The 13,123-nt window shown below is 40.2% G+C and overlaps 1 protein-coding gene across 1 annotated transcript; it reads right to left on the bottom strand.

Moving 5' to 3' along the window:
• Positions 1-526: 526 nt before the first annotated feature.
• LOC147434723 (uncharacterized) lies at positions 527-1,857 on the bottom strand. The gene has a single exon (XM_086490022.1). It carries the CDS (start codon positions 1,805-1,807, stop codon positions 926-928), a length of 882 nt encoding a protein of 293 aa, XP_086346148.1. The 5' UTR covers positions 1,808-1,857; the 3' UTR covers positions 527-925.
• Positions 1,858-13,123: the final 11,266 nt, after the last annotated feature.

Raw genomic sequence — 13,123 nt, 5'->3', positions numbered from 1 at the left:
CAATGCGAATAGCATACTCTTCGTTAGGATCCAAGTAAACCTGAGCTCCATGGTATGACAACATGTGTATGTGTGTGTGTATAAAGAAGAGAGGAGAGAGAGAGAGAGAATTGATTTAACGTTTCAATTCATGAAAGACCGTTGTTATCTTATTTGAAAACGCATGTTAACTTACTGCAATGAGCCACTGGAAACTGAAAATCTTAGAAACATTCATGGTTTAAAGGGGTTTGTTGTGGATGGGTGAATCTCTACACTTGAGTTTTCCATAGTTAAGTGAATATGTGAATTAGTGCAACCATTAAGCATGTGAGAATGATAGATGGTGCGTCACTTTCACATGTTTTGGCTTGATATAAGAAAAGCATAGGTGCTGCATTAGTAACATAATGGTTGTTTATCACATAGCACCCAATCCTAGCTTTGTGTGAAGGCTAACATTTGGACATCACCTTTGAAAATGCAGCAAATGGGCCTATATCAACAATGCAATCTTTGTTTACCACACTGTATAAGAGCACCAAATTCCACTAAAGTTCTAATTTCTTAGATTTGCTAGCAAACTGTACATACTTTGAACCCACTCCTTCGGTCATTTGATGTATTTTTTAGTCCTTTCTTGTCGATTCAATCATATATATATATGCTGCTGAACCCACTTCTTAGGTAAGATGTAGACTCCTGGGACCCCACTCCTTGGGGGTTGTGTTTGATTTAGTTCTAACACCCTAACCAAAGGGTGTTGGACGTTTCAGGGAAAGGGCAGTCAATCAATTCACTCGGGTTTTTCATTAAATTCTCCCTCTATCTCTCTCTCTCTAAATAAAACACACACACACACATGTAAATATGCATATGTTTGCATATGTATACACTCTCCCCCCTGAGTCGACCTTTTACAACAGCACCTTACTATTTTTTTAAGCTAATTTAAGCTTAAGAATTGGTGGTTCAATACCCAGTGATACACAAAGTAATCTAGGTCTTCCTCGCTACGCGAACCTTCTTCTGGAGGGTTATATTGATCAATGTCAGCAAGCAAACTCTCTGTTTCATAGTCATATGCGAAATTTGCAGCTGGGTAATGGAGAGTTTGAGCATTAGGTAGATCAGGGGGAAGCTCGACAACCTCATTATCGCCGCCCTCGATCCACACACGCAAATCCTGGTCACGCTGTGCCCTCTCCCTCGTCAAATACACCTCCAAGAAGCGGCGGCGGCGCTCAAAGTGCATGACCCACGGCATGACATCCTTCTGTAGCCTTTTGTGCAACCATCGGGTCTTCGGCACTTGCAGAGCGAGCATAACAAAGCGATCTATGGCATAAGGAACCCATGAATTGAACAAATACACGAAGCGTTGCAGAGAGATACAGAGGGAAGCGAGGACACAGGCGGTGGTGATGGCATGCACGCCGCGGGGGTCGTCGGGGTCAGAGATGTAGTTGTTGTAATCAGTGAGACGCTTGTAGTAGAGGCGGCTGCACTGCAAGCAGAGCTTGTCGAAATACGAGGGAAGGGTTTCGGTGATGGATGTGATGTGGGAGGTGTAGACGCGGGCGGGCACGGGGTCCATGCAGTGGGCGACGAAGGGTTTGGTAAGGGTGAGGTGGGGCTTGGCGAAGGCCAGCGCTCTTGGCAGCGTTATCGGCAGCCACATCTTGTCCTGTAAATTTCGCTGCATATTGAGACCGTCACTCTTCATGCTGCGGATCTCCTCCCACATGGCTGCCTCTCTCTTCATCCATGCTTCCGCCTCTCTCCTGTACATCGGCTGTGTCTCGCCTTCTGCATCCCCGTCCTCCATCTCCTCTCTCTCTCTCTCTTCTCCTCCCTCTCGTTCAAACGGACACCTCCTTTCGGCTGCTCGGAAAAGTTTTACTCACTTAAAATTGACCAAATGACGGGTGCTGCTAGAAGGTGAGCATTATGGGGAGAGAGAGAGAGAGAGAGAGAGAGAGAGAGAGAGTGCTATACCATACAAATGTAATATACACAAAGAGGTTTTCTAAAAAAGAGAGAGAGAGAGAGAGAGAGAGAGAGAGAGAGAAATAGAGAGATTCCATTATCCTTCTCGGAGGCCAGATGTGACTTGTGCATCGTACGTCAAAATTTGCAAGTATTTTGAAAAAGCATCTTTTTATTATAGTGGTCATTAGGAAAAATTTTGACTCTCAAAGGGGTCTCATAAAGACTTTGACTTTCTCTCTCTTGTTCAAAATGGGTGCATGATAAAACTTTTACAAATGAAATCAAAATTTGTTGGATCTTTTGAAATTAGAATGTACTCATTGAGATCTATCCATTAATATATAACATGTCATCAAATTCTTTATATTCTAAAAGATTTTATTTTTTGATGTGACAACTTCATTTTACAAACGGAATCTCTCCCCACATTTCATCTTCAGTGGAGAGGCCATAACTTTCACAAATCAACTCTAAATTTCTCAAAGTTTGGATATTTAGAACCTACTTTCTAAGATCTTTCCAATGATATGACTTCACCGGGTTGCTTACTTTGGACAAGAGAAACAAAGTCAAACATCTTTATAGAGCCGCTTTGTAACATTTAATGGTCTAGTAACTTGTGTGTAGCGGAAAATAACATAGACATAGTGAGCATTTCATTAAGAATAGATTCCTGATGAGCATATATAGCAAGAATGCTTGGATTGAGAGAGCAACAAAAACATAACAACTAGTTAGATAGGCATGAACAATACTTCAAAAAGAGAGAGAAATTAAGCTATTAACAACGGTTGAGGACCAGATTTGCATGGAGCCGTCGTCCCCCCTCCAAAAGGCTTTGTATTATAGGTTCCCCCCATCAAGGGAGACATTTTACAATACAATACTTTGTGTTCCTTCAATAACTTGCTGGTTCAATGAAGATGGAAGCTTCAAGCACCAAGCTCACACTTGTAAAACACATCAATTCCCTCACGGTCTCAGATCCAAGACCTCACACACCTTCGAAGATCATGAGAGCTAGCGGGGTATGAGAGTAGATCGAGAGGAAGAAGGAGTATTCTTGTGACAAGAAAGAAGTATGCTAATTACTCATAATAGCTTAGCATAGCTTAGTAATTAGAATGGTAGAGGAAATGAGCATGCGTTGGAGTTTGGCTCTTGGTTGGATTTGCATCACAAAGCCAAGAGTTGTTGGTGTAGGCCTCCCTTCTCACAAGCTTGGAGTAGATGATGAGTTGTTGGTGTAGGCCTCCCTTCTCACAAGCTTGGAGTAGATGATGAGCTTTCCATTAAAGCTTAAGAAGGAGAGATAGTCTTCTTTACTTCAGTCATGAGATTGTGTGAGTGTGTATGTGTGATAATGCCTTGCAAAAATCAGTCCCCCTCTCTCTCTTGGTCAACCCCTCTTGCTATTTGCTCATGCTGGCATCTTATTGGCCCTTGCAAAACTTAGCCAATGACAATTAAGAAGCATAAGTAATAGCCTTGTGACATGTGTCTCCCTTTCCCCTTTTGTGAGAGCTTTAGGTATTTAAATAATGCAATTAAACTCTCATTGGACCTCTTAGTCTTCTGGCCAATAGGAATCAGGCAAGCCATTGGGCTGTTGAATGCTCATTGGAGTACCCCTTGGGAGACTGTCCAATAGTCTTCTAGAGAGTTTAATTTCTACTGGTTCTTTTATCAAGTGTTTTTAAATGAATCAAACTAAATTTACTCTAGCCTAATTTTCATTGGTCCACCTCTATGGCCATCCAATAGCATTTGAATGCACCTTGGGGGCAACTGGGCTAGGGAGCTGACATGTATCCACTATGCCCTTTGTGTAAAGGGAGCTTGCAAGTGTGTGTGTTTTAGTCTCATCCCCTACATATAAGGCTCGCCTCCTCCTAGATAGGGATGTGGGAAGACTTTTGAGTCTTCCCACAAGCATCCAATTTACCTTAAGGTTTGACCATTGGACGTTACCTTTGAATTTTGGAACCTTAGCATGGAAGTCTTAATGGGCTGAACCTTAGGGTTTTTGAAGCCCATTGATGCACATTTCTGTTTTGCATATGGCCCCCCCTTTGGATCCCTACTGTGATCGGTCTGCCAGCCTAATCAATATTCTAGATTTTTTTCCCTTGGTACTTCCCCATATTAAATGATCACTTTAACATGAGAAAATTATTTAGGAGAATTAGATATTAATTAGTTATTAAGACATTACCTCTCTCTTGAAATCATACTCATCCTCGACTATGGGGTAGAGAAGATAAACCCTACTCATTTGTCCTTTTTCTAGCGGGTAGAGGATCCCTATTTTACCCTACAACATCGTTCCAGAATGGATGACTAATGTATTTGGCACTTGAGAGCCTAAGCTGCCGCAAGCATGTCTGCGTATTAGTCCTATCAATCTTCCACAGTAGAGTGACAAGCTCTACTTGGTGTTTGGAAGACGTCGTCTCCGCAAACTCGATTCTAAGCATTCATACTTCTTAACATTTGTGCACAATAAAGAAAAAGAGAGTTTTATAAGACAAAAAATTTGTTCATTTTAAACATTTTTACTTTTTCTTACTCTAGGGAAGCATGTAAGCATTGACAAGGTTTAGGTTATCTTTTAATTGTATGCCTGGCATCCATCTAGCATCTTTAAAAGAATAGTTCTTAAACTTAATAAGAAACCGTCGGATAATCTTACCACCTCTCATTACCTTGTCTTCATGTCAGAGAATGGACTCGTGCTGCAACACTTCTTCTTAGTCCTCGATCTCTGATGGGTCTTCAATAGTTAGTTCTTGAGGTGTTTCTCCTTTGTAAGGCTTTAGTAGGCTCACATGGAAAGTATTTTGTATGAGCCAATGACTGGGCAACTTGAGTTGATAGGCCATCTCATTGATTGGTTTAAGAATCTAGAAGGGACCATAGTACCTTTTTGTTAATTTAGCATAGTACTTTTGGTGTCCCGTAGGATTCTTGCTCGTTGTGTGACTTAATCAAGCCTTGGGAAATTTAAGCAAGACCCAATCGTTTTCTTTAAAGGCTTGGGCTCTTCTGTGCTTATCAGCAACATCCTTTTACCTTTGTTGTGAGATAGAGATAGCATCCTTAATCTTTTGGAAAGATTCTTGTAGGTCTCGACTATACTCATCTGCAGCGAGATCTTCCCGTGTACATTAAGTAGCAGGGGGCTTTTGGGTCTTCCCTCAATTACCTCAAAAGGTTCTTTTCCCGTGGAGATATGTACAGTATTATTGTAGGCTACTCAACTAAGGGTAAGTACTTCTCCCGGGTAGGTCACCTAATAAAAATGTAACCTATCACGTGAGTTCAACAGAAAGGTATTTAAAGTTCTTGAAACTTACAAAAATATATATACAAAAGGGCATTCTTTTTTCAAATTTGAAAAAAACTTACAAATTTTAAAAGAAAAGGGCACATTATATTCTTAACAAAATTCACAGATAAGGAGTTTTACAAACATGTTTTGAACGCACGTGATATGGTAGTTTTACACATAGTGAACCCCCCGAGGTACTTCTCCCATTGGGACCTTTGATCTACTTCCGTTACGTAAGCTTTTAGAAGATCAAGAATTGTTAGGCTAGCTATTTCACATTGGCCATCCGTTTGAGGGTGATAGGCCGAAGAGAAGTTTAGCCTTGTCCCTAAATTCTCAAAGAGGACGTTCCAGTAATTATTGATCATTCTAGGATCTCTATCCGACACTATGGACATTGGCAAGCCATGGTACTTGAAGATTTGTGATATGAAGAGGGTTGCCATTTGATGGGCTTTGATAGTCTTTTTGACATGCATAAAATGAGCTTGTTTGTTGAACCTATCTACTATCGTCCATATTTTCATATTCCCATGGATAGACTTAGGCAATCCAAAGATAAAATTCATGGATATGCTCTGCCATGATGAATTAGGGATTGGCAAAGGTTGAAGCAATCCAAGTTGCTTCCCTCTACAAACTTCGTCTTTTGGCATACCACACATTTAGAAACATACTCTTGTATGTTTACTTTCATGCCAAGCTAGTAGAACTATATTTCTATCCCTTTTAGGGTAGACTGAATCCCTCTATGCCCCGCATAAGGAGGAGCATGATGAGATTTATACATTACTTTCTCACGTAGTGAGTTAGTAACGCATAGTCTATTGCCATAGAGAAGATAACCATCTTGTAAAGTAAATGGTTCCTCTTTCTTCCCTAGTGCAAGGGCTGAAATCACATGTCTAAAATCGGGATCAATAGCGTACTCATCTATCATAGAAGATAGATCATTGTGAGTTTCTATGGAAACCGCATTCACTCTCGATCGTCTTGAGAGTGCATCGACTACTTGATTATGCTTGCCAACAATGTGAGCAATATAAAAATGAAATTGCAAAAGAAAAATTTCCCACCTCATTTTTTGGTTGGAGAGCTTGGTCTGCGTCATGAAGTACTTAAGGCTTTGGTCATCCGTCCGCACAATGAAAGGAGTCCCCAATAAATAGTGCTTCCACAAGTCTAAGGCATGTAGAACTGTGAGTAGTTTCTTTTCATTTATGCCTAGAGATTGCTCAACAGGGTCGATCCTTCGACTTTCATAGGCTATGCCGTGCCCTTCTTGGAGCAAAACAGCCCCAAGGCAATCACCACAAGTGTCGCATTGGACCTCAAATGGCTTTGAAAGATCCAATAGTGTAAGCACCGGTTGAGAGATAAGCTTTTTGAAATAATTTTTCTCCTTGGCAGACCATGTACATGTAATGGTCCCGCGATCTGTGAGGACTTTTCTATTAAGCGTCTATAGTATGCACACATACCTATAAATCTTCTTAGTGCATGTAGATTCCTTGGATTAGGCCATCCTTTTATTACCTCTAGCTTTGATGGATCCATTTGGATGCCATCTAAGAGATAATGTGACCTAAATACTAAATCTCTTGTAAGAAAAACTCACTTTTCTTTCGATTAATGTAAAGTGTATTCTCTCGTAAGACTTGAAATATTACTTGGAGATGTTGCTTGTGTTCCTCTAATGAATTAGAGTAGATGATTATATCATCAAAAAACACTCCAGTAAAGGTTCGGTGAGGCCAAAATAGCTTCTTCGTCAAGTGGTTAAATGTGGTTGGTGCGTTGGTCAAGCCAAAAGGCATGACAATGTATTCGTAAAGACCAAACATAGTGCGAAATGCAGTCTTTACAATGTCTTGATCAACTATCCTTATTTGATGGTAGCCACTTTTTAGGTCAATCCTACTAAAGTAGGTCGACCCTTGTAGCTTATCAAATAGGTCTTCTACTCGTGGAATGGGAAACCTATTCTTGATAGTTATCCTATTTAGTGCTCTATAGTCGACACACATACAATATGTGCCATCTTTCTTTTGCACTAATAACACGGGTGAACAAAATGGAGATGAGCTAGGCCTAACCATGCCCTTCTCAACTAACTCATGCACTTGCCGCATAATCTCTTCTTGTTGAGCTTGAGAAACCCTATAAGGAGGTTTATTAGGCGGTGAACTTCCTGGAAGAAGTTCAATTGCATGGTCATCATTGCCTCGTTTAGGAGGTAGTTCACAAGGGATGTCATCAATAAAAACATCTTGAAATCCCTTGAGAAAATTGGATAAATCTGATTCCTTGTGATTGTTTATATTTTCTTTTGCTAAAGCATTAGATTTATTTTGAGAATATTTGACAAAAATCATGATCACAAAAATAGAGCTCTTTATTGACTTATTGAAAGTTTGCATATGTACAGTGGGTATGGTGTTACCCAACTCCTTAGCATCTATGTACATATCTTTTTCCCTGAACCTAAAGTAGATTTCCCTTTCTGGGAATTTAGCATTGGTAGTCATGTGATCAAACTATGGTGCCCCTAGGATTACATCCTCATGCTTGAGAGGAGAGATAAAGAAGCCCTCCTTGTCCACATAGCTTTGGACATGGAGCCTCAATTTCCCAATTAAGGGAGTGACTGAAGCTTCTTGCCCCTTGAAAGCACCATTGGTAGGACATCTCCCATCTAGTAGGCTTGGATGCCTAGCTTGGTGGCCAACTCTGTGGATATGAGATTGTGAGTAGAATTAGGGTCAAAGAAAATAAAAGCATTATGTTCTCTTACCTTTCCCCAAGCATGGAATAGAGGAGATCCTTTGTGGTGAGCATCCTCTTCCTGGATTTCAACCAAGGTAGCTCTAGGAGGCTCATTTCATGTATTCTCGTGTGGACAAGCACGATAAGCATGCCCTTGCTCCCCGCATTTGAAACAGTCGTTATCTTTACGATAACGCTTAAGCTCTTCAGGAGAGAGTTTAATTTTGCCCTTATAAACTCCCTTGTGCTTAGCTTTGTTGTTGGCATTGCCTTTAGGATACTTTTGGGCATTTCCCTTCCCCTTGGGCTCGTTATTATGGTCCTTGTTCTCTGTGGGCTTAAGATTTCTCTTAGTCCCTTGTTGGAAATTGATTAATGAAGCCACCATGGTATGGTGTATGACCGTAGATATGGTGCGTAGCCTTTGGGAGTTAACATATTCTACCATATCTTCAGTTAGACCCGCACAAAATTGTTGTTTTTGTTCTCCAAAATCCATCTTTTGAAGACAGTGACTTTGAGATGTATGTCCCAAAACTTATCTACATATTTATGAATAGATTCGTAGGGAGAGAGCTTCAAGCTTCGCCATTCGGTGAGTACTTTGTCTTTGGCATCAGTAGCCAAAAACTGCTTCATGATGGAAGCTCTTAGAGCTTTCCATGTTCGTGGAGCTTCACCATTTTCCCGTAGGCTAGACCAAAATTGCCTGGAGGACTTTTGAAAATGCATAGCTACATGGCGTACCTTAGAGGACTCTGTGAAGCCCTCATCTCCAAACGCCGCATCAAATTGTTGAATGAAGGCCAAGACTTTGTCTGTAGCAGCAAAGGTGCCATCATAGGTAAGAAAAGAAATGTTCTTTCCTCCCTTTTTGAACTTTTTTGAGCTTGGATGACCTCCTCCACGCGGCATGGGATTTCCTATGGCCTCTTCTTTTTGGTGGTTCAAAAGCTACATCATCACTTTCTTCAGAAGAGGAAGAATTTGAGGAGGATGGAGAAGAGGGTGACCTCTTTCTCGGCTTTTTCTTCCCTTATTCCTCCTTGTTTGCACCATCACTTTCTTCATAAGAGGAAGAGGATGAAGAAGATGGAGAAGAGGGTGACATCTTTCTTGCCTTTTTCTTCTCTTGTTTTCTGTCGTCCCTTTTTGTGTGGAGAAGTGTGCGATGGTCTTCTCCATTCAGGGGGTATTGGAGAGCATTTTGCCCGCCGTCTTCATGGAGCCATATCCGTCGAGGTGGCAGGAGACTAACTTCTTTCTCGTTCCTTCGGTGGGGGCTCTACCATTGAAACTTGAGTTCTCCTCTGGGAAGGAGATGCATCGTCAAGTAGTAGATTTTTTAGCCCTTCGTACAAATCCTCTTCTTCTTCCCTTATCAGAGAGAGGCCTCTTTTGGAAGTCTCACAAGGAGGCTTCCTAGGTACTCTCTCTTCTTGGTGGGGAGTTTGGAGAATCCCATGAGCACGTAGCTACCGCTGCACTTCACTTTGGAGGGATGGCTTGCCCATGGCTTGTTGAAGCCTAGAAACAAGGTAATTAACAAGCATAGGAGCATCATTAGTAGCTTGTTCATAAGCAAAATCAAAGCTATCAACATTCATTTCACTCTCTTTACTATTGTCAGCCATTCTAACAACTTTTAGTTGTAGAATTTTTAAGTGTACTTTGGCACTTCAAGCCCTCATTGCTACTCCTCTTAACCCCTTTAGAAAAGCACTCAAGATCCTATACCCATGGCTCGAATATCATTAATTGCAAGGAATAGAAGAGAGGGTCTTTCACCACCAAAACAGTACCGGCTCATGTCAAGCTTCTAATAGCTCAAAAGTGGTTAAGCCCATAGGGTAGGACTCCAGTATTAAGACCATAGCTCTTGATGGTGATGCCCCGTTATCTGCACAAAGCAGGCGCACTACAAGACTGAAAAACCTCTATTCTACTTACTCAATTGCAATTAATAATACCAACCATTTATAGTTATCTTGAGGACCTCTCTTCTTGACCAAGAAAAGAGAAACCTTGTGCTCTGATGTTAATGTAACATTTAATGGTCTAGTAACTTGTGTGTAGCAGAAAATAACATAGGTGTAGTGAGAATTTCATTAAGAATAGATTCCGAATGAGCATAACAAGAGTGCTTGGATGGAGAGAGCAACAAAAGCATAACACCTAGTTAGATAGGCATGAACAATACTTTAAGAAGAGAGAGAAATTAAGCTATTGACAACAGTTGAGGACCGGATTTACATGGAGTCGGTCCCCCCTCCAAAAGGCTTTGTAATTTAAGTTTCCCCCATCAAGGGAGACATTTTACAATACAATACTTTGTATTCCTTCAATAACTTGCTCGTGCAATGAAGATGGAAGCTTCAAGCACCAAGCTCACACTTGTAAAACACAACATCAATTTCCTCACGGTCTCAGACCCAAGACCTCACACACCTTTGAAGATGGTGAGAGCTAACACGGTATGGGAGTAGATCAAGAGGAAGAAGGAGTATTCTTACGAGAAAGAAGTATGTCTCCTCACATAATCACTCATAATAGCTTAGTATAGCTTAGTAATTAGCAAGGTAGAGGATATGAGCATGCATTGGAGCTTGGCTTCTGGTTGGATTTGCATCACAAAGAAAAGATTTGTTGGTGTAGGTCTCCCTTCTCACAAGCTTGGAGTAGATGATGAACTTTCCACTAAAGCTTGAGAAGCTAATGTTTGACCATTGGACATTACCTTTGAATTTTGGAACCTTAGGATTTTGAAAGTCTTAATGGGCTGAACCTTAGGCTCTTTGAAGCCCATTGATGCACATTGCTCTTTTGAAGATGGCCCCCCCTTTGGATCCCTACTGTGACCGTTATGCTAGCCTAACCAATATTCTAGCTTTTTCTCCCCTGGTACTTCCCCATATCAAATTATCACTTCAACATGAGAAAATCATTTAGGAGAATTAGATATTAGTTATTATGACACCCTTTGAGAGTCCAAATTTTCCCTAATGATTTGGGGTGGTAGAGCCATGGCATAGCCTTAGCTGTCAAGCAAAGGTATGGATTGTGCACTCTGCGAAGAGTCAAGACGTGACAATGTGGTTTTTATGGTACTTGAAGAATGTTAAGTTTTCAAGGGTGGTTGGTCTAGCAGAATAAAAATTGGCAGGGTGCATCACAACTTTGTGTGATTTGGACATGATATGTTGTGTAAGTTTTGGAGACGATGAATCAATGTAGAATACAACATCCCGTTTTGTTATGACTAGAATTTGCAAGCAATTCAAAGTAGCTTCTGTGACAGAAACTTTCTTTGTCAAAAATGCATCAGCTATCATTTGTAGTTTAATCTTGTCAAGTGCTTCCAAGCCCAATTTTGCAGCTACCTCTGCAAATACATCTAATGTTCAAATTTCTTCATGAAATAGTTATTTCTATGTGGAATTTTATATTGTTTCACATTGATTCACAATGATTTAGATGCTTTTTGCATGATGCCATGGCACTCTTTTATGATATATATTTGTTATGATTGAAAGAGTGAATCCATGGTGATTTTTGGTGATAATTTGTTATGATTGAAATGGTTATTACTCTATGTTTTAGCTTCATTATGCCATGATATTATTTCATGTTAATTTGCAATGCAAATTCTTGTCGTTATGCTCCAACATTCCCCATGTTCAAATCCATATAGTTGGGGAGAGGTTTGCTCATATTCCACAATATACACCACGCCACCTTGCACTACATGCTAATCTCAAGAGGTTGGAAAAAGTTACTCCTAATGTCTTAACAAAAGCCATGTGATTTTGTTAATTTAGTCATTGTGCAAAGCGCTAGTGGTAAATGAGGGTGTGTGCAGGTCCCTCCATTCGATACAAAAATAACTTTATAAAGTTCACTCTTTTTGTCATGTTAACATGCAATATAATAGACCAAAAAGTATGTGGATGCATGCAGCTATGCTATTATGAGAGGAAAGGAAGATACTAATGTGGATTCAAGCACCCTCAAGCCACTAGTAAGATGATGTCTCTCTTCCTCTCTATTCACACACACACACACACACACACGTATACATTGCCTTATGAAAATCTCTCTCTACTCTCATTTATGCATGTAATTATTGTATTACTAAAAACATACTTATGTTCTACCATATGAAATAGGTTGATCGAGCGTCTATCCAAGAAAATCAAGAAAAATAATTGTGAGTCTCACTGCTAGGATGATAAGTGGTAGTTAGAGAGAAAGTTACACTTGTATGATTCTTGCTATATCTTTTCTAGTTATGTTCATTTTCTTGATAAGAAAACGATGAGCAAGAGACATAGTCCTTTTATGAAGCAAGGGAAAGAAATCTTATCTTAAGAGGGAAAGGTAGTTTCTAGTCGGGGTGGGGTGGGGTGGGGGGGGGGGGGGGGGTCACTACGTGTACAACTACAATATCACGTGCATTCAAGACATGTTTGTAAAACCCCCCATCTGTGAATTTTTTGAGGAATATAATGTACCCTTTTCTTTGAAAATCTTTAAGTTTTTTTAAATTTGAAAATGTAGTATCCTTCTATATAAATATTTCTGTAAGTTTCAAGAACTTTAAATACCCTTCTGTTGAACTCACGTGATAGCCTAGGTTACATTTTTCTTAGGTGACCTCCCCGAGTTTCTAGTCAATAAACTATAGTGAGTACATGCATGAGATTTTAATTTGTATTATTTAAAGTGAGATTGTTTGTTTTGGTGTTCTTTATTTTGTAGCATTCTTGGTTTAGTGGTAGATGATACTTTTTGAGCCTGCATCCATTAATCCAGTTAAGCATTTCTTCTCCTTCCAATGTCGCAAGTTTTATAACCCCACTAGGTGACAATTTATTTATCACAAAGGGTCCCATTCCTCGCTTTTTGAGTTTTCTAGTATGTTGTTTCACCAAGACGTAGTCCCCTATTTTGAATTCTTTTGACGACACATGCTTATCGAAGAACTCTTTTTGGTGTCTTTTCGAAGCATAGATAGATGCTACAACCTGAAGGCGTAGCTCATCTAGCCTTTCCAAA

This window comes from Adiantum capillus-veneris, chromosome 19 (assembly GCF_014529385.1).
Source record: "Adiantum capillus-veneris isolate H3 chromosome 19, ASM1452938v2, whole genome shotgun sequence".
NCBI classification, from domain to species: domain Eukaryota; kingdom Viridiplantae; phylum Streptophyta; class Polypodiopsida; order Polypodiales; family Pteridaceae; genus Adiantum; species Adiantum capillus-veneris.
The sequence above is the reverse complement of the archived record's forward strand: the minus strand, read 5'-3'. Positions and strand labels throughout refer to the sequence as shown.